The sequence below is a fragment of the Phalacrocorax aristotelis genome, chromosome 15 (assembly GCF_949628215.1).
Source record: "Phalacrocorax aristotelis chromosome 15, bGulAri2.1, whole genome shotgun sequence".
Taxonomy (NCBI): domain Eukaryota; kingdom Metazoa; phylum Chordata; class Aves; order Suliformes; family Phalacrocoracidae; genus Phalacrocorax; species Phalacrocorax aristotelis.
The window spans coordinates 8,780,740-8,801,632 of record NC_134290.1 but is presented as its reverse complement, the minus strand read 5'-3'; the positions used below and the strand labels follow the sequence as shown (position 1 = coordinate 8,801,632).

The following is a 20,893-nucleotide window of genomic DNA, read 5'->3' as shown; positions in this document are numbered from 1 at the left end:
TCAGGGGTCCTTCCTCCTCCCCTCCCAAGGGGGAAGAGGCCACCGGGCCTGAGGGACACCCTCCCGCCACCTCGTAAACCCATCTCCGCGGCGTTCCTTTCGCTTCTAGGTGGCATCACCTGGCTGACCAGCATTTGCCTTCCCCTCTAACGGCAGAGATCAGCAGCAGTTTCTCTAGAAAGCAGTTTAAGAAGCAGCTGTTAACTGGAACCGCTTTTTTAATTATAGCGTTATTAACACACTTTATCTTGCAGCAATACCTGCTCCTTGTACCCACTCCAGAATTCAAAAGACAGCAAAGCTCCCACAGGAATCAGTTTTGCTTAGCTTAAAGCGTAGCCTTAAGGTAAAACACTCAAGATGTTTCCCTTTTCAACTATATAGCCCTGATCGGGAGTACAGCATCTTCCAGTGGCCATCTGAATTCCACACAGCATGAACGGCACATGCAGTATCGAGGACTGGCCTGATCCCTGGGCCAGGTATCTCCATTAAAATAACACAGACAAGGCTCCTAAGGTCACAAATACTTCTGCTTCCTGTTACAAGACCTCATTTTTAAATACTTAAAACTACCAAATGCTGATCAGGCTTTAGTCTGACAGTGTCAATTGCTTCTGAAGATGAAGCTGGAGAAAATATTTTGTTCATGTGAACTACAGCTTGAGACTTTCAGATGTCATGGGTCTCACTCCCTTTATTCTGAACGCAGGAGATGAAGCTTGGACTGGAAGAACAGGCAAAATGCACAGGCATTGCATGTGCTCTTCAGCGGTAAGAAAACTCACTCATATATACCTCTCAAAAAACATGTTTTTACCAGACTGACACGACTAACTGTAATAGCACCTCAAGGACACTCTGCCCTTGCTCAGAGCTCAAATCACTCGCTCTGCCAGGGCACCATGAAGGATTTCAGCAGAACATTTGCTGAAATGGCTGCTCCAGCCAGAAGATGAGGGGCAAGTTCTAATATGTGAAGGACCTGTCTTGACTATGCCTGCCAGCGTTTGGCTGATACTCAAGCCAAACAGAGACAGGAGCCACTGAAGAAGAAGGCAGAAAAAGGAAACTCTGGGTTTCTTAGTCACACATAAGGAGAACAAGACTTGGAGAAGGAGGCCTATTGCAAAAACAAAAGGTAGGAGGGGTAGATTAAAGAGCATTAAACCTAAGGAGACTAAGAACAGGGAAAGGTGGGGATGTGAGGGGCACCTGATCTGTACCTTTTACAACATGTAAGATGGAATGTGAGACTGAATTTTGTTATTTGTTTGCCAGGGAACAGCTGTAAAAACCACCAGGAATGTGCTCAGGCCAATCTAGTGCTTATTTTTTGGTCTGCTTTAACACTGTTATTGAATAGTATTACACAACACTGGTCTTGCTTTGAGGTGATTTTTCCAATATTCAGAATACTGTGTTTTTAAGGAATGACTTCCTCTTGATCTTCTAAACTGATAATACCAGAAGGAAATCTGCTGCTCTCTTGAAGTCAGCGGGAAGTTTGCTTGCATAAGGAGAACTGGTTAGGACTCTTGACAGTGTTTCACAGCTTGTACAAAGTTCTCCAACATATCAGAGCTCATCTTTTTCATTATTCTTCTTCAGGAAAGAAGCAAGGATATTGAGGCTTTTCTGGAGCTCCTCCTTTTTTCCATCACTCATTTTGTTCTTCTCAATCAGTTTTGTGATTCGGACGACTTCATTAGCAGCAAACTCCTCTCCCTGCTCCAGTATCTTGCTCATAATTTTCAAGTATTGCTCAGCTGACTTCTTCTCAGTTTCTTTTGTTTTTTCTAAACTCTCTTGCCCCTTTTTCAGGAGGGACTGGCGTTCTGATTTCTCAGTGGTGCTCATAAACTTGCTGGCCAGCATGTCATACTCTTTCAGGCAGCCTGGCATCCCCAGATAGATGCCATTACTCTTCAGCCAGCGCTGAATAGCCCCGGCCTTGATTTGGCCACTGTAAGGTAAGGGATTGTCAAAGTCACCATCCTGGAACAAGTGAAAAATAGGGAACTTCTCCTTGTCCAGCTTGTACTTTTCTCCCAGCTCAGTGTTCAGTTTATCACCATAGTCTGTCAAGAGAAAATGAAACACAGAAAAGCACAGTATGTTAATCAAAAGAAAAAATTAAATTAGGATTCTCTCCTACACAATCTGGTAAACATTTGTCTCCAGAGTTTCAGCACTTCCTAATAACCTCTTTGCCCAGAAATGCCGTATGCTGAAATAAAAACAACCCAGAAAATCACTTCTGCAAGGCAAACCATCACTAGGTTTTTCCAAAGGGAAGTAATAGATTCTAATAGTGCTTTGCTGTTACTGTGATAGTGTAAGACATTGGCAGGACCTCTACCTACAAATGCAGTCCTCCTAACAGGAGATTAATAGCCAGTTTTTCCCTTGTTTTCCTCTATTGATTGATTTAATTTTATTATACAGTTAAAAGGATTTTCTTCCTGATCTATGTGCAGACTGTGTACATGTCATGTATATACGTTTTAGTTCTGAGAGCATGCCAAGCTACAAGATGTTTTCTCCTCTTACATAAATTGCATTTATTCTCGAGGACAGGAAAAATAACTTAAGGAGATTTCAACTATGCTACTTAGCTAAATCCATCTGCATTTAGAGATGTCAGCGTGGGTAAAACTTCCCAGTTAGACAATTCCTGTAAGCTTAAATTCTTAATTCTACCTACAAAGAAAAGAGTGAGTAAGGTGACAGTGATCCATCCTTCGCTGCTTTTCTCTTAAGGCCAATTACTAGAACATCAAGTTACACCAGCCATAGTGCAAGGACCGCTTTCTGTGCTTTACCAGCAATAAACAGAGGGTTTGCTACAATGAACTAATCAGACCACATTTGCTTTGTCTGACCAGGCTAGTGGCTAGAGCATGATTCTTATAAGGCCTGTTCCCCAGAAATGGACGAAAAGGTTTCTCTTGGCAAAGAAAGAAAGAATAAAAAAAAAAAGACAAAAAGCGTTAGACTGAGGAGGGCAGCATCCAGCTTAGCAGTGTGGGCTGACTTGCTTCATTAACCAGCCAAAGGGAGATAAGCAGCACTCCTACGCTGACCGCAAGAGGCTCAGTGACCAGCCAGAGCAAGGGCTTTGGTCTGACGAGGCTGGGCCCATCCCATTTCTCACTATCAGAATTACCTGTTGTCATCAGAAATTGTGGTGCGTTTTATTTCCTCCACACCAGCCCATACTGTACTAATCTGTCTGGAGTTCCTCACCTGATATTCCCACTTCAGCCACCAGAAGGTCTTCACTGGAGCCTGAGCTCTCTGCCAGCTTTTTAAACTCATCTTGTTTCTCACCATATGGATATTGCGTATCGAACTTCACAAGGACAAACTTATGCTTTGGAATCACCTAAAACAAGAAGACGAAGAAAAAAAAGACAAAACTTTAGCATTTCAGACTTGAGTGATTTCTAAGTGACCTAAGGTTGCTTTAGCTTATTCTTCTTTTCCTGTGCCATGAGTAGATGCAGAGGGAGAATGGAAATTTTATAATTATGGCCTTTCAAAAATGACTCACTGCAGTGTGGAGGAAAGACTGAGCTTTGGATGTATGTGTTCCTACACCAGATAATAAAGATGGTACGTGGTAGGTTTGGAGGATCTGATAATGCCTTTAATTATACATGCTTTGCCTGCTATAAATCTGATTAGCATCTTGGAAGGAAGCCAGCTAAATAATTTCCAGTGGGACATTAAGAGGATAGAGGCCAAATGTAATGTCATTCTGAAGCGTCCCAGCATGAGAACTACAGCTCTTTGCTGAGAGAGGAGGCGCGGGGAGGGAGCAGAGATGCTGGAGGTGCCAGACTGGTTCAGTAAACAGAGAATTCGTGTTTTAATTGATTCCTCTTCGCTTGTGCCGTTGCTTTTGAACTTTGTTCCGCTTGGGTGATGCCCTTTCAAATGAGCTCGGAAATGGAATCCGTCACCTGGTCTGTGTTTTTTTTTCTCCCTCCAGGAGAAGACCTTGCACAATCATTTTTTCTAGGGAGGAGGGTCAGATTGCAACACAGGTCCCCACCTACAAAGTGCACTGCAAGCACTGCTCAGGCACTGACACAAGGCCAACTGCAACAGTTAACAGAAGTCTTCAGTCCTGGCCCTACTGATCGCTTTATTTACTGTCCCCGTGAGAAGCGAGCATGGCAGATGTGACAGCTTTGATATCTCTGCTGGTCTTTTAAAGTCCCTCTTTCAGCATTCTGTCAATTACTTCAAATTCTTCTCGCTGCAGAAGAGCTGGAAGCTCCTAAGGGCTGTACAGTGCCATAGCATTGAAACACCAAAAATGGTTTGTCACAGCAGAAAAATCAAGCTGGGGGCTGGCATGTGGCAAGAAGTATTTGCTCATGCCTGAATAGTTTAGGGCTGATACTTTTCAAACAGCTCAGCTTACTGTTGTCTCTTCAGCTCACACTGCCACAGCACAGGCTTTAATCCTGCCATCCGACGGTCCCCTTGCCATAGGCGCCTCACCATCTGCCTCAGGCTGGGCCTGCGACACCTGTCACAGCGCTCGCTGGTGCTCAGGTCAAAATCCTGCCACACTCGAGGAGACACCTTAACTTTAAAGTGATTTAGCAGAGAAAAAAAAACTGTGAAAGACCTCAGTCTGGCAGAAGCCTGTTGCTTTCTCTTTCATAAACAAAAAAGAAGTGAAACCGGGCCAAGCTGAGAGCGCTGGCGGCCCCGACTCGCTCCCCTGCACCGTCCTGCCCGGGGCCACCGGCACGGGCGGAGCGGGCGGCAGCCGACAGCAGCTCGTCCGCTCCCTGACGGGCGGCCGGGGGCGCGGGGACCCGGCCCCAGCCAAGCCGGGCTCAGCCGAGCCGGGCCGGGCCGGGCCGGGCTCCCGCGCCCCCGTCCGCAGCGCTGCCCTGGCGGCCCCCGGCGGCACGGCTCCACTTGGACCGTGCCGATTGGCTGTCCGCCGCGGCTGCCGCTCTCCCATTGGCTCTGGCGCGGCGGGCCCGCCTCCTCGGCCGTTCCGCCAGCGCCGGGCGCTCCCCCGCGCCGCCGATGGGGTCGGGTGGGGGGCTCGGCGGCCGCAGCCCGCTCCGCACCCCCGGCCCCCCAACACCCCCCCGGGGCCTTCCCGCCTGTTGGTACGGCAGTAGCGACAGTGCACATGGCCGCCGCGCTGCCGGAGCGGCCTCCCGCCCCGCCCGCGCCCGCCGGGCGGGCCGTACCTTGTAGAAGGTGATGGCGTCGAGGGGCACAGAGCCCTTGGTGTGCAGCGCGCTGCCGCCGGGCAGCGCCAGGCCCAGCAGGCAGAGGAGCAGGGAGGCGGCGGCGGCCGCCGCAGCCATGGCGGAGCGCGGAGGGAACTGGGCTGCCGGCGCCACGTGACCGCGCAGACGGGGGGCCGCCCCGCCCCCTCGTTCCGCCCCGCCCCTCCGCCGGGACCCACCGGGGAGGCGGGCAGCGCCGTGGGGCGCGCGGGGCTCCACGGGCCGGGGTGGCGGCGGGGCGGCTGCTGCCCCCAGGGAAATAAAGCCAAGCGGGCAGCTTCCAGCAGCGAATGCGCCGGGGATGAAGGGCGGAACGCAGGATCGGGCCTTGCAGCGCAGCCTCCAGCCCCACGGCCGCGCTGGGATGGGCAGGGAGAGGAGAGCAGCTGGTGGGGTGCCCAGACACAGCAGCAGGGCAGGCGGGGTGGCTGCTGCCAGAGCAGTGGCACTGCCCTCCCAAGTAGTTTTTGGTATCATGCACTGCCAGCCCTTGCTTCTCTTACCCCTTTACACGAGGATCAAGTGCGAGCGCTCAACGCAGAAGGCCCAAACAGCAGACTGACAGATGGTCACGTCAAAGCACAGACCCATCCGAGGTCCCTCCCCCAGCAAACATTCCTCTGAACCGGGTCCACAGAGGGAAAGCAATGAGCATTTCCCCCACCACCACCTCTTTCCACCCTTCCTCTTTGCAGGTAACTTGATTTTCTGTTTGCCCCACACCAGAATAATCTGCCTACACCAAGGGGGCTGACAAAGCTAGACAGGGAGATGAACACTTCAGTCGCTTCCAGACCATCCAAACAGAAAAATGAAAGAGGCAGCAGTACTGATTTGTAACGAAACTGACTTTTATATAAATTATAAACCCATCCAGTTTAAAGCAGATCATTTGCAGTTGTGTCACTTAAGTCCATAGAAGGCTGAGGCATACATATCTTCTACAGTCATAAATTAATAATGAATAATCAAGGAAAAGAAAGTTCAGATAAGGCTGCATATACAACAAAAAAAAAATCCCATCTAAGATTACTAGCGGTTAAAGTAATGATTACCAATGATTGCAAAATATAAATGCAATTCTTGAACAGTTAAAAAGTACAAAAATGATGGGCAACACAAAGAGGCATTGTACATTTTGTCCCGTGTGTAGACAAAGCAGGGTAGGACTTCTGACCTTTATCTACATCAGACACCGATTTTAAGCAAAGAGTTGAGGAAATCTGTAAAAGGATCATGGCTCATGATCCCAGTAGTATAAAAGCAGTATTTTTTTCAGTCTGTAAACAGTAGTCTTGGTAGCTTCTTCTAGGTATGTTTTTCAATTCACCACCAAAAGAAAAAAAATCCAAAACAAAAACAAATCCCAAGAGTGGAAAAGGGGGAACAGCAGCAATGGGTTATAGCTTGAATTTCTTATCAGGTCCCTGTGGGACATATTCTGGAGGGGAAATGCTCTTTCATAAGAAATATATAATATATTTAACTGTACACAATTTATAGGGGGAAATAAATTCTCCCTCGGCCAAGCCCCCAAACAGTCAGTACAAAGTCATTTTTGTAGACCATTTCCTCCTATAGAGAAACTACAGCTTGTGAAGAGATGGCAGTTGCTTTTATAGAACACTGAGCAATAAAAAAAAACACCTGTATTTGCTTGTCAAGCTTATCGTTTGTCAGTGGCTGGGACTGGAAATGGGACAGCAGCTAACACTGAGAAGCAGTCGGTATTCCCCCTCTGCTGGCACAGGGATGGTTTGAATGACCAGCCAACGCTGGCCCTGTGCCATGCCAAATGCTGTGACGGGAAGCAAGAGCTGGCCATGGTTCCATCTCTTCTCAGACTTTGCTTCAGATGACATATGTTTCTCCCCCCAGCAGTTTCAATTCTGCTTTTAAGGGAGCTGATGCAGAAAACCTTTTTTAAAGCAAGTTCTGCTTTCAGGCACACGGGAGGATTTTAAAAGCTTGGTTACATTAACCTTACACTTCACTACATTTTCACCATTGCTTATCGATACTAGTTGAGTTCAACCTGTTGTAGCAGCAGTGGAAGGAAACTCCAGCATAAATCAGCCCCTGGACCATCCCCTCTGGATGAGGGTGCCAAGTCAGCTTTGCATTCGATGCTGGCGTCTGCACAAAGCCCCCTCTAGTTAGCACTGCCACGGGGAGGGAGGGGACAGGAACATCAGCAACGGCAATCCGCCTCCTTGAATGAAGAGGGGCAGTGCAGATTTCTGGCTCAGTGCTTCCCTATGAATTGCATCATCTCAGCAATGGGACTGTTTTCACTTACCCTACACATTTCAAAGCATCAATTTCAGCCAACAGCCTTGCTTTAATTTAAGGAACACACCCTTCTTTCCAAAAAGGTATTCCTATACAACATACAAGAATTCCGTTGTCATGTTGTTGGTTTGTTGGTTTTTTTTTTTTCCAGGAAAAGTATTACTATAAAAAACAGACTTAACACATTTTGGTATTACTCCAGCCCAGAGCACTTACCAGACATTGCAATTAAACCATCAGGACATCCATGACAATTTAGACAACCTGCAGACATTTTTCTTTCCATTTCAGGATGGGGCAAAGCAAAACTAAATCCAGCAAGAGCAGCTATGTGATATTTTTTTTTTTTTTTTATACAGGGGATTTATTTTAAAAAAATACTCTCATCAACATTCTAGCATTACTAACAAAACATACTCAGAAGAGATGACAAAGGTAGGATTGTCAGCTCTCTTAAAACTTTAAGTATAGACCTCCGATACTAGCCACTTTAAATCAGAAGATGAGGAATCTGTAAAGTCTGATCTGTTCCTTGTATTGCAGGTACATGTAACTTTTTTGCCTACCAATTTTAGGCTGCATTACTCCTTTAAAATAAAACAAAAAACCAAACCAAAACCAAAACCCCAGCAAAAATATGCATATTCAGTGGGAGCAGATGATGTGACTTTCTAATAGAATGCCTAATGAGCTAGTACATGAATAATCAAATATCAACTGCAAAAAGCAAGCATACAGTTACAAAAAGTATTCTCAGCCTCATACCACAGCGGAAGCAAAAGTTACCTCTGCCAACTTAAAACCAAAGCCAATAGGATTTAATTTCTATTAAAATATTTAAGCCTTAAAGTTTCAGTAATCTAAATACACTTTTTGAAAGTCATGATCATTGCTGTTTTACATTAAACTGACATAAAATCAGACCGCAGTGTCAGACTTCACTGCAGCTGTTATATACAAGGTCTCTGGTTTGTCTTTTTTTGCTGAAACACCGATTCCCATCTCTAAAGCTTAATGGCCAAGTTTGTTCCTCATCAGGTTTGCAATTTTTCCAAACATGAAAACAAACTGTGTGTCTGCTGACACCACCTCTTCCCTCCAGCAGTCCTCCTCTCCTTAGAGGAACCTGCCTCACCACCAGGCACGGCTTACTCCCACCCCAAGGGCTGGGCTCTGCTGGAAGGCTGTACGCATTCTCCCTGCTGGACCAACACACTGATGTCAGTCAGTTGGACAAGGTGGCTGGCAGACAAAATAGGCGGCTCCAAAACGGGCTCATTTCATTGGCTGAACGCGGGCATCTACAACTTCTGCATTTCTAAGGCAAGGACCATACAAAAATTATAAACACTGTATGGTGATGAAAATACAACTCCTTTGAGATATATGCTTTACACTGGATTTCTATTGCTGCTTCTAAAGACCATCTCCAGTTGTTCCTAGAGATCAAAAGGGAAGAAAGTTAATTTTCTCCTGTTGCAGTATGCTTATGAACATGTATAAAAAGTGGTCAAACCCCGATAAGGGTCCCTGCTTCTCATTTATGTACAATAATTTAAGTCAGCTCAATATGTCTGTAATACCTAAAAAACCTGTTTTATGATTTTAAGTCCTTCATGCATTATGAGGAAGTTCTGGATTAAAGTGATGGTATATTGAATGTTGCTTCTGCCTGGACTCTGGTGTTGCTCCCCTGTGGAGTCCGTCAACGATGCATTTCTCAAATCTTTAGTTTTTTAATGGTATCAAGTCTCTTTTTCAGCAGCTCTCCAATTTCCTGAACTGAGTGATGGTAACTGCTCTGGACCTTCCCTTGCACAGTCTTTGTAAACTTTTTTTCTTCCTGCAAAATGCAAAGAGAAATCATTCACTCCACAGCGTTTAAATCCTCCCGTTAAAACATTCCCCACCATCTCAAACACCGAGAAGAATTCCATGAGGACCACAGTGTAAGTTTACAAAAGGGAATGTCATCAGCGCAGCACAGGCAGCACCTGCTCAGCACCAATAGTTCCTGCAGATACCGGTAGTGCCCAGACAGGGCTGGTAACACATTAACGTTTCTTCAAAACTTCCGGAAACATCCTTGTGCAAACTTTTTGTGGCTGAAATTGAGAGTGCGTGTAGCATTTTGTTTTAGTCAGCATTTATTAAAGTACAGAATTTCTTTTACAGAGAAGTGAAGTCAAACAGCAAATGAACACTGACCAGCTAAGAGACTCTTACACCAAAAATCCCAAAGCAGAGTGAGCTGCAGTGCCTAGGACAGGTTCAGATGTCACTAATTCGGCGACACTGGTACCTCACTTTTTCCAAGTTATTAGATCCCCTTTAATGTGCCGTTTTCTAAAAGCCCCATGCTAAAAGGCTTCTAGGAGGACCACCGACATGCAACATTGTTGGCATTGCTCCTGCAGGTAGAGCGAGGTTAGCACCGATCTATTGGGAACGATGCTGTATTTTTGTATGCTGAAAGAGCAAATCCCAGTGCCCAAAGCAGCAGCCATAAGCACTGTTCTGTGAAGGGGTGACTTGCTATCAGGACGCCTTTTGCAGGCTTGTACAGATAACACAGAAAAGCCTGCAAGGCACAGCCTGAGCGAACCAATCCGATGTGGGAAAATCTCACATTGGCGGCAAGGTTCAGCTGACACATTACCAGTATCACTCCATTCACACCAGAATTTTCACTAATACCTGAACACGAGGACTTTTTCAAAAGCACTGTTTAGCTCTAAACACAGAGCTGCAAACACAGCCCCAGGTCTGAGTAGAGCTATACAGACTGCATTTATCAGGGTTTACTGAGACAATGTCAAGCAACAAACAGAACAGCAAGCTCTGTGAACAAACACAGCTGCAGACTCCCACAGACGCTTCTGCTCAAATCCATGCAAATCTAATGGTTGGGTTCTGCAGATCTGCCTTGTGTAGCAATTTGATGCCTTGCAACAAAGGGAAGACGTAAGGATTTGCTGATTCAGGGAGGAACCAGAAAAATTACAAAGATCAATTATCTGAAAATGTCTTATCCCTTTAAAGTGAAGATTCTTTGATAATGTTAAGAAAATGTACTTTTTTTTGTTTTACTCAGATTTGCATTAAATACAGTCTAAGGGATTTCCTTGCTTTCTATCAATTTTTGCCTTTTTTTTTTTTTAACATATTATGAGATACTTTACATCAGCCTCAAACAGCAACAAGAAAAGAGAAATTTTGAGTAACATGCTATAAAATAAACAGGACAATCTAACTGAGAAAATACAAGCTGACTAACAGCAGCTTATATGGACAAAAGTGCAATTCTGGAATACATGGGTGCAGCTTTTAAATCGCCCCAGCTCAAGAACCTTCAGATCTCCCATTTAGACAAACATAAATGCCAGTGTCCCATAGGCCAAACTTCCCTTTTTAGATAAATACATTAGAGACCTGTTTTTGTCTTAAGCGCCGATTCCTAACTGAATTTGTGGGGGGTCCTGTGTAACACAACTTCTGCCTGTGCTTTCTCAAATCAAGTCTCTCCCACGCCCCAAACTAATTCTGGTGAGGGGACGACATCCCTCTCAAACCCTTCTCCTGGAATCTGCCACCCTTCTTTGACAAGGAGCACGACTCACCGCTCCCTCAGCCCCTCTCCCCTGTGTATCAGAAGATGATGCCCATTCCACCACTTTGCTACCTTGCATCTTTTATCTCCACCTGCGTTTCAAGAGCCCTGTAACAGAAATTCCAATTCTATGCTTTCAGTCACCTCTAGGCTTTTTAGCTGGACTCTTGACGCTGTTTTCAGGATCCCAACCACTGTTTTAAATAACTACATTCATAGTAAGTACTGAACTGTTAGAAGATCCCTTTCAACAGTAACATTAACTTGTCTACTTGTCTATCATAAAGTTTCTTATCTGATTGCCATGGCTTAAAAAGCCAAGCTTCCTCATTAGGCCCATGCTTCCCGTGTCTAAATTTGGCACGAGGTTTGGCATGTGCAGTGCCTATTACTCCTGCCTTTGGTTTTCCATATATAGCTGGGGGTGGGAGGGGCGGGGAGCTGTCACTTGTTTTTCTTTAAAGATCAGGTACTTGTTTCCAGGGAAGCGACTAATCAGCAGTAGGTGAATCTCAAATGTTTCCTGGAGTAACTGTTTTGCACCCATTATGGCATGCTAAAATCCATGTAATAGAGTAAGTCATATAACAGACAATAAAAGAACGTTAAAATCTTAACTTTTTCTTCACTAACATACCACACAAAATGAAAGTATTTTCAAACTTCTGTTTTTAGATCTCATTTTTTGAGACTATTTTGTGCAGTGAGCTAATAAAGCTGATCAGATGAGGCAAAGTCACCATCACTATAAAAAAAAAAAATTTAACTTGCCACTCTAAAACTAAGCTTTCTAGCAGTCTGGTCCCTAACCTCTGGTTAAGAGCAATTAAGTCAATCATAACAGGTGGGTTTTTTTGTTTGCTTTCCTTTTTTTTTTTCCCCTTCCAGTAAAACATATTTGGGAAATGAAGCTTTCAAAAAAGTCATCCCGCAGGCACGTACATACAGGTGTCAGCCACAAATGCATAGAGCACACAAATAACGATGCAAGTTCTTACCTGTAGAAGCAGAGTGTCTTTGAGGGACAGCTCTTCAAGTTTTAGTGCAGTCAGAATTACTTCAAGCCCTTTGATGTGATCTATTACATTGGAAGTTAATGTCTGTAGTTCAGTAACATAATCCAGAAAATGTGTAAATACAGGTGGCTATAAAAACAAATACATTTATGAACATGTTAATGCCTATTCAAATGACTATTCTATATGACAACTCACTTAACTTTTATCATTCTATTCCTCCCCCCCCGCAATGCTAAGCTATCACCTACCTACCCAGATAACTACTACCAGTTAATCAGTTTACTGTAGTGCAGACAAGGCAGAAAAGGCTGTTTTTCCTATAAAGAAACTGTCACGTGATGTCAGCGATGTGGCATGTCACTATTTGATTTTACATAGAAAAGGAGTTTTAAAAATTAGTACTGAGTAATCTCTAACCTACGTCAGCCTCTACAAGACAAAGTTTATGAAAACCAGTTTAACATGGCATCTATCCTGATTTTTCTTTCAGTATAAATATGCTGTTGGAGTCAGGGTGGGGGAAGAAAAGAAAGGAATATTGTCTACCATAGCTACACTGCTTTCTTTTTTTTTCTTCTTCTTTTTTTGCAGGTTGGATTTAAAAGGTCGGAGGACACCGTCACAGTAACTTGATACCCACAGGGCAATGGAGATAGTCTGGAAAAAAGGTACAGGTATGTCACAAGTTGCATTTACATGAGGCTCCTAAACTCCTTGCAGTGTTCCTACTGGTAAGACTCAGTAGTTAGAATATGCAACAAAAACCTCTGCTTTCATGAGTGACTGAGATCAAAGAACTTTCACTGTGTTTTACTCCCAACATTTTTACCCTAAAGTACTCTAAAAGTTTTAGTTTCTAAAGAAAAAATACCTCAACAAAGAAGACTAGGTTTTCTAACAGGTTTGGATGAGTTTTCAAGGTGCCATCTCTGACTTCAATCAAATCACCTTTACATTTATTGAACAAATCTGAAAAGAAAAAAAAGAAAAGCCTTATTCAGGACACGTAGATCAACTTAAAGGCGTATTTTCTGTACAGTATGTATCTCAGTGCAGTGTGCAAAGCTGTCGGAGGACTGACCGCTAAACAGCTAATGATAAATTTGGCTACAGCCTCTCAAGGTCCAGCTCTGATGTTTCCTCTGAATTGTATTTCATTACACACAGTACCTCCACTCCATTTATTAGCACACCTAGACCAAGTACCAGGGAGACAACAGTTGCTAAGATTAGGCTGCAAGGTAGTGAAACGATAGGACATAATGACATTCTGTGGCATGCAACAGCTTCATGACCAGACAAGCCAAAGGGAATCTCTGCCTTGCTCTCAAGTGTCTTTCGGAGGGGTCTGCAGGCACAGTAACACACTTCCCCATGACTGCAGCACACTCAGCAGCACATCCTCAGAGCACCAGGAAGCTACCAGCATTTGTTCTTGAGTTACCATTTACCTGTTAGTCGTTCTACTAAAGACTTGAAACTACTCCCTATCCTCTCCTGGATTTCTGCTGAATCTTCTGAAAGAAAAAAAAAGTAGTTTTAAGCTGTAAGTTTGTGTATTTTCTGCTTCCAGAAAACTAAGAGGCGTTTAAACGTAATTTAGTGTTAGCAGTCAAAAGCAAACACAACTGCTTTCAAAGCGGATGCACTATTACATCAACATACGCTGTACGAAAATGAAGCCTCGCATAAAACATTAAATTAAGGCGTGATCTCCCAGATTACTTAGTGTCATTCAAAAAATTAACACCCAAGTAACAGTTTGGGTCCACATCAGCCAACGCGTAGCAGTTTTCAAACTAAATGGAGACACATCTCACTTCCTCCCACCACACATCATGACAATCTGGTTAAACCCCTCCCTGCCCCTCGAACACTTACCTAAGCCATTGGTATCTAGTTCATAAATATCACTAACAAGATAAAACAAGCTAGTCTGGCATTGACAGCTGCCATTACTGAAGAAGCCAGCCATTCGGGTAGGAGGAGGGCCAAGGACAGGATACTAGGCAAGAAGCAAAGAAAAAGATAAAGGTGTTGCAGCTTTTCCTTATCCAGAACACAGTGTTTGTCTCTGGCACATCTCTCAGTCAGATTCATACACTACAAACTCAGGGTCAGTTAAGTGCATTCTGCAGCCTGCTGGACGTTACAAGATGCATTCAGTTTCTCTGCTTGCATTCACGTTCATTTAATATTTGGGGATAGCTTTTTCCTTAACGGGTACCTGAATTTTTTGTTCTAGAAACTTCTTCCCTGAATCCACTGCCGCTTCCAGCTGCTGAAGCAGGGATCGAATTGTATCAATCTTGGATGAGACGCCGTTCTCTGCAGTCTTTTCAGAGTTCTTTGGTTGAATAGTGTGACTAAGAGTTGGGAGTCCGCTTACTAGCCTTAAAGTTAAAGACCGGATTCTCAACCACATGGTTTCTTCCTCCAGTGAGAGTTTCCTATGTTCTTCAGAAATGTCCCTAGAGAAAGGCACCAAATGTTTTCAGGCAAATGCTTCGATTTTGCAAAGTAGCAAGCTTCACTCAGGTACAGAAGCCTACCCAAAGTACTGAATATCAAAGTGTATGAAGAAGGAGTGGTCAGAAATTCAGAAAACTGTATTAATATGTAAAAAGGCAGCACTGCTAGAAGTGATGAATGATGCTTGTTAAGTTTGCAGTTAGCCAGCCTAGAGAATATTTAAATATGTCAGTTGCCCTGAAAGGGTTTTCTTCACCTTGTGTGCTGTAAGGAAAAACGTGTGACTCTACAGTTAAGGATATTTCTACTCACCTGTCTTTTGGATCCCAGTTAAACAAGACTGTCAGGTCTCTGTTGTCACGCAAATCTTTCCATGGAATGTCATCCTCCTCTGGGCTCAGACTCATGGACTTTATACTTTCTTCTAAACTGGTTGATCTGTACGTAAGAATAAGCAACATGAAATCAAACATTTGATCATCAGAAACAGAGAAGAGCTCACTAACAAACCACATTCTCTCTACTGTTCAACTCTTCTGATGTCAGAAATGTTACACATATCTGGTACTGACAAGGATGCTGATGGCGAGAGCATATTAGCAGCAGAGAGAAGCAGCTCACGGGTTTTTGCCAAAGAGCTGCAAGTGCAACTCACTAAGGTCTCACATGGTCAGCGTTCTGCCTATGCACCAAACTCCAGTTTTTTTTCACATGCAAGGTGCTGCACTTACATATTTGCTTCAAGTAAGAGGTCTAAAAACATCCGTTCTGTGCGAACTTGAGCAAAATGAAGGGAAGAGTTTAGCCTATTTCTGAATGCAATGAATTCTGGGATCTTCTCAAATGCTCCATACTTGTAGGCTTGAATTATATATTCTGAGGTCTGGAAGAAAACACACACCATCTCTGTATTAGTTACTTCCATAAATTCAGAACAACCAGAGTTTAACAAGGTCATTGCCAAGAAATTGCATTTCTGTGGTTTTCATTAACCCAGAGGTACAGAATCTGGCAGATACTCAAGCCCTGGGAGAAGCTTCCACTCTTGCTCGTCCAAGTCACCCCAGCAGTTTTGCTACTTTAATTTGAGAGTCCCCAGATGCTCCAACTGGGTAGTGTGTGATTGAATAACCAAGCCAACACTAAGAAATATCACGCTGCTGTCGCTACTGAGACTGAAAAACACTTAAAACCAGGGAGAGATGATTTTGGAAGGCTTGCTTTTTTTTTTTTTGAGATGCATTATTAAAATCATTGTTTCATTGTGAGAAGTACTGTCAGGCAAAATAAATATGTCCCAGATTTTCTGGAATTGACTTGGATGTGCATCACATATTACCACAACATAGATTAAAAAAATTACTCACACATTTTTTTATTTCTCTTTTTTTATTAGATTTTTGAGTACAGCATCACAAGATAATACCACGCAGTGTATACACATTACAATACAATCTAAACACCAAAGGAAACTGTCAGGGTCGATGGGATAGTTTGCTTCCCCTCTGATGAAATGCAGCAATACAAGGCACGCAACTAATATTTCACATTGGTCCAAGTAATCTCCAGAAGGAGATTTATATGATGAAGGAGCCCCAAAACAAGCACCGAATTTAAATGAAAATTTCTAATGGTAGAGTCAGAGTGAACAATTTATGCTCCCAGTCAAGACAGATGGCTGTATTTTTTACACCAGAATTACTCCACAAGTGAGAAATTCTGGCAAATCAAATATTTCCTTCTGAACAAGATTATGAAACGCACTGGAGATGAGAGGCACCAAAGAGACCCCTGGTTAACTCAACTTTTTTATGGTACCAACAGACAACCTGTCTGGAAGGCTCTGAGAGACTAGAACCTGGTACAGACAGACAAAAGCCACTTTTTTTTTCCCCTTTAAAATAAGAAATGTCCTCTAGGTAGCTCTGCCTTTTTTTCCTAAGAAATTTGGTTATTCGCACTGTATGAAAAAAATGCCAAATATTCAACAACATACCCTCTGATAAACAGCCTTGCAGAGTTCATTGTCAGGCTGCGGGATTGCGCTATGGGCGCTAATTCAACTGCATCGACGTGGTTTTTAAATCCCCATAGGATACGTTGGTGTTCTGTTTGCCTGCAGTATCTGGAGAAATTAAAGACGGACGGACACAAGAAAATTAGAGAGATTACTTGTGATTCTGCATATTTAAAGGGGGACTATCTTGATAAGGATAAAGTTGCCTTTTTAGTTTTGGCCAAATACAGCAATACTGCCTTCTATTCTCCTCCCTGTCCTTGGCATCCTCTCCCAGAGCAGAAATATTACATCAGGACTGCACAGCATCCTAGATGGCTGTTACTCATGGGACCTACTCTTAAACAGGATTCACTTCAGGCTGTTAAGTTCAGCAAGCCAGAAGGAAAACATATTCATCCAAAGCAAACAATTTGAACTAGTAGCTATATTTTTATGCCAGACCACTTCGTTTATATCCCATGCTTCCTGTTCTAGGCAGAGTCCTACACAACACATTCTCTATGCTGTAGCAGACATTCCACCTATCTTAAACATCAGCCTCGAGAGGAGCAGGCAGTATCTGAGATCATGTAAAAAGGTAACTTTTAGACGATAGTCCTCCTTTAACATTGCAGTTAGATGCTGTTATGGGACTCGAATGGGAAGCTGATATCAGGACCCTGAGTATGAAGGGGCAACCCCAGCAGAACCACAGAAGAGAAACTGGTAGCAGATTCTGACCTTGTGATACTTTGGACATGTCTTATGTTTTTTTTGTCTCCACTCTTGTCATGCCATCATCCTAGGTGAACAGTACCCTGAATTGAGCCTTCACCTCCTGCAATTTGCACCTTACAGTTGGCCTAAAGGACACCACTTGCTATTCGCAAATTAGTACAGCTTTTGATGCATTTCCCAACTAAAAGGATCTTAAGGTGATAACCACTCCAAGTGTCCAGAACACATGAGAGATTTGGCTAACCAAGATCAACAATGGCTCACGGTCCTTTGGTCGCAATACTCTGTCTCCAAGATGAGACATGATGCGAGTAGATTCTAGAGTCACATCCTTATCTTGTAGAATGAGGAGTTATACATATTGCTGATTGCATCACTTTCACCCCCCCTGCAATTTCAACGTTTTAAGATGTGGTAGTAAGGCAGGTTGAACCATTCAGGCACTGCCTTTCAGGATTTCTGGAACACAAGTTGAGTAGCATTTTCCTGGCAACAGCACTCGGAATGTCGCTGTCTTCGTCTGCGCATAGATGTTGAGCTACTGGAGTCAATCAGCTCTTCTCTGCTGCAAGCACCGTTACCATTCATGCCAAAGGGAATAGCCTTCTTCCAAGGCAACCACACCTGAAGTTACTTCAGATTGTTTTCCCGGGAAAGACGATTTCTTGATGCTTTACGATGCAGTGCTCCCGAGCAGACAAATGACACCCAATAGTGTTTTCGGTTCACTTTTTTCACCTGGCACCCAGCAGTCATGTGTTTTATTCAGACAGTTGGTTCCAGGTATGCCTTGCAGTAACATTCACCAAGTGACTTTCAAACAAGACTGGACAAGTTACTCTTCCTCTTCATACACCAAAAAAAAAAAACCCCAAACGGACAAAAAAAGCCGCCGCTACCAACAACAGACATGTAGGAGAAAGTTGTCTGGATTGAGGGCTTCACTCCAGCATAAAACATTGCACCCAGGAACCCAAAGACTCTTAGCAAGTAGAATCAGTACTTAAACAATGAGCAAGCATGGGACGCAGATAAGGAAAGTTCCCATCGTACAATCTACACGCTCCTCTGTGCATCCCGGTCCCTGCAGTGAAATTTCTGTGTCAGACTCAGGCCACAGTAACTCAGCATCTTCCAGGCACTGGTAAATGGCAACTTGTATCTCGTACGCAGGAATAGCCTGGGCTGCCAACAGAGCAAGGGTACTCTTCTGAGGGGTTACTGTGTGAGCATCTTTACTATCCAGTACAGACAAGCCCTGTGTTTTTAGTCTATTTCTGGGGTGGTGGGAAAGCAAGTTGTATGACTGCAGTGCCTTTGGAGACAGCGGCTGACTGGAAAAGTTACAACTGCATCGCACCTTCGTTTCTTATGAAGTAAAAATCATTTTCTTCACCTACCTCTCAACAGTGATCAAACTGTAAAATATAAATATACAGGAATATTCCCACTCCTGAGAATGGGACTGCCTTGCAAGTTTTAGGGAGATGGACTGACATGCATATACCTCCCTACCACAATTCTGGACTATTTCTGGTCCTATTTGCCCAATATATTTCCACCAAAACTTCAAGAACGTGTTGTTCCACCGTTCTCCTACCTAACCCATTTTTCAGGGATTCCATGGGAATTCTGAAACAGAATCGATGCCTTCCTTATGAATGTATCAGAATGTACAGAGAGTACTTTCCAAGTAAGATTACTGACAAGCACACTTACTCACCAGCAAGATACAAGCAGCTAGATGCCATGGCGTGTATTTTACAAAGCACTTGATCTCTTCGGAGGAATGCAGCTACTCTCCCCATACTACCTCCTCCATCCCAGTCCCAAGATGCTAATTCAAGACAACTTTCTCTTCATTCACACCACTTTTTGGTGTGAACTGAGTAAAAGAGGTAGTTCCCATTAGACCAGGTTTTGCAGTTTGATCCTATCACTTCAAAATAATGCGGTTAGTCATGGGGCTCTGCTCTGCATTCAGTGAAGCAGACACTCTGAGACTCAGTTTTTCCCCTCTGAAATCCTCCCGCTTGTTCCTTGCGCTTCCCGTACCTTTTAAAGTGGTGTGCATTCCCCACCACCCCTGTGTGCCTAGGACAGCCATCACTAAAACACGCTGCTTCAGTGACTGTCATATAAAGGATTCACAAGTATGTCTCCACCATCTTGACCCAACATCCCTGGCTGCTGTATGACTTTCCAAAAACACTAGAAGTTATATGACACCAGGACTTATTTGCGCCATGACATTTCACTTAAAAATTCTTGCACAAAATTACAATCCATTCATTTAGAAGTAATCATACCTTTTTTGAGGAGTATTAAAACTGTCTTTTATAAATAGAAAACTAAAGCAAAACCCCATAACAGTAAGTTACAAATTCTTGTAATGAGAAACACAGGCTGAGGCAACCTTTACTAAAAACACAAACTTGCACGTATTATTCCTCTCTGTTATCAACCACTACATTTCTGTCAGCCCTTATATAGGGCACAGATTTCTGTAAGGCATCCTGACATAACTGCTCTGTTACATGACACAGAGGTTTCTTTCAACTTACATCTTTTTGGTTGGAGTGGAAAAACCTGAGTGCAAAATTGCAGGATTGGGATGCAGCAGCATAATGGCCCAGTGATTCTGCATAGCGCGTCAGAAGATAGCTGCAACACAACACAGCACAAGTCAAATATCAGCATGCAACCCTGGGGAAACCTGAATTTCAAACACAGGTCTGCACAAACTGCAGGACTGTCCAGCTTTAATGAAAAGTCTGGAGATTTAACAGATGGCAATCACAACATTCATATTAAAATTTAAGCTTTTAACAGTAGTGAAGGGAATTTTTAAAAAAAACAGTATGTGGGGGCTTGGAGTTCCTCCATCCACCTTGCTAAATGTGCAAGAGCTTTACTTAATTAGATACCCACAAACACAATAACCAAGGCACAGCCATTTGTTATGTCTAACTAGTGCTCCCAAGCTTTGCTGAGCAATGACACAAGCCAGAACACCGAGCTATGACTGGCACCAAGATACATGTTTCACAAATTTCTTTCAAATTCCCTTTAGTTAGTACTTAAAAAATCCCAAACTGATCTAAATCACACAGGAAAGATACTCCACGAGAAGGGGAGTATACTTCAGCAGATGTGCCTCTGGTAATTCCAAAACACTTCTACACAATGCAGTATGAAAAATCTGATAATCTGCTAACTTTCAGTAGCAAAAGAAACTGAAGATCTCAGGACTGGTTACTGGAGGGTCACCATCACCAATTATTCTCAGTATATACTACCCACCCGATGGTGTCGTGCTGTATGTGTTTTGCGTCAAGGCTGGAATAGAGCTCTGCAACAGGTTCAAATGCACCAAGCCTGCAGTAGATTCGAACGAGCAGCAATTTAAACTGAGCATTAGAAGGACTGTGAGATAACCCTTCTTCTAAGAGAGTCAGGCACTGCCACACAGCTGCCTCTTCACCTGGTGACA

General features: G+C 43.6%; 2 protein-coding genes across 2 annotated transcripts in view; both read right to left on the bottom strand.

The window, feature by feature from the left end:
* Positions 1-200: 200 nt before the first annotated feature.
* Positions 201-5,388, bottom strand: ERP29 (endoplasmic reticulum protein 29). Its single transcript, XM_075109892.1, has 3 exons — positions 5,229-5,388; positions 3,250-3,388; positions 201-2,081 (listed from the first exon to the last, which is right to left on the bottom strand). The coding sequence occupies exons 1-3, from the start codon at positions 5,346-5,348 to the stop codon at positions 1,579-1,581; spliced, it is 762 nt and encodes a 253-aa protein (XP_074965993.1). The 5' UTR covers positions 5,349-5,388; the 3' UTR covers positions 201-1,578.
* Positions 5,389-7,591: 2,203 nt separating this feature from the next.
* The window catches only part of NAA25 (N-alpha-acetyltransferase 25, NatB auxiliary subunit), a 31,072-nt gene continuing 17,770 nt past the window's right edge, over positions 7,592-20,893 (bottom strand). Inside the window, exons 14-24 of the mRNA XM_075110043.1 lie at positions 20,704-20,884; positions 19,965-20,064; positions 15,395-15,546; positions 14,976-15,101; positions 14,419-14,662; positions 14,073-14,196; positions 13,643-13,708; positions 13,063-13,160; positions 12,738-12,848; positions 12,171-12,317; positions 7,592-9,405 (exon numbers count right to left, since the gene is read on the bottom strand). Of these exons, the coding sequence (XP_074966144.1) occupies positions 9,283-9,405; positions 12,171-12,317; positions 12,738-12,848; positions 13,063-13,160; positions 13,643-13,708; positions 14,073-14,196; positions 14,419-14,662; positions 14,976-15,101; positions 15,395-15,546; positions 19,965-20,064; positions 20,704-20,884 (1,472 nt within the window). The 3' untranslated portion in view covers positions 7,592-9,282. The remainder of the gene's footprint in view (positions 9,406-12,170; positions 12,318-12,737; positions 12,849-13,062; positions 13,161-13,642; positions 13,709-14,072; positions 14,197-14,418; positions 14,663-14,975; positions 15,102-15,394; positions 15,547-19,964; positions 20,065-20,703; positions 20,885-20,893) is intronic.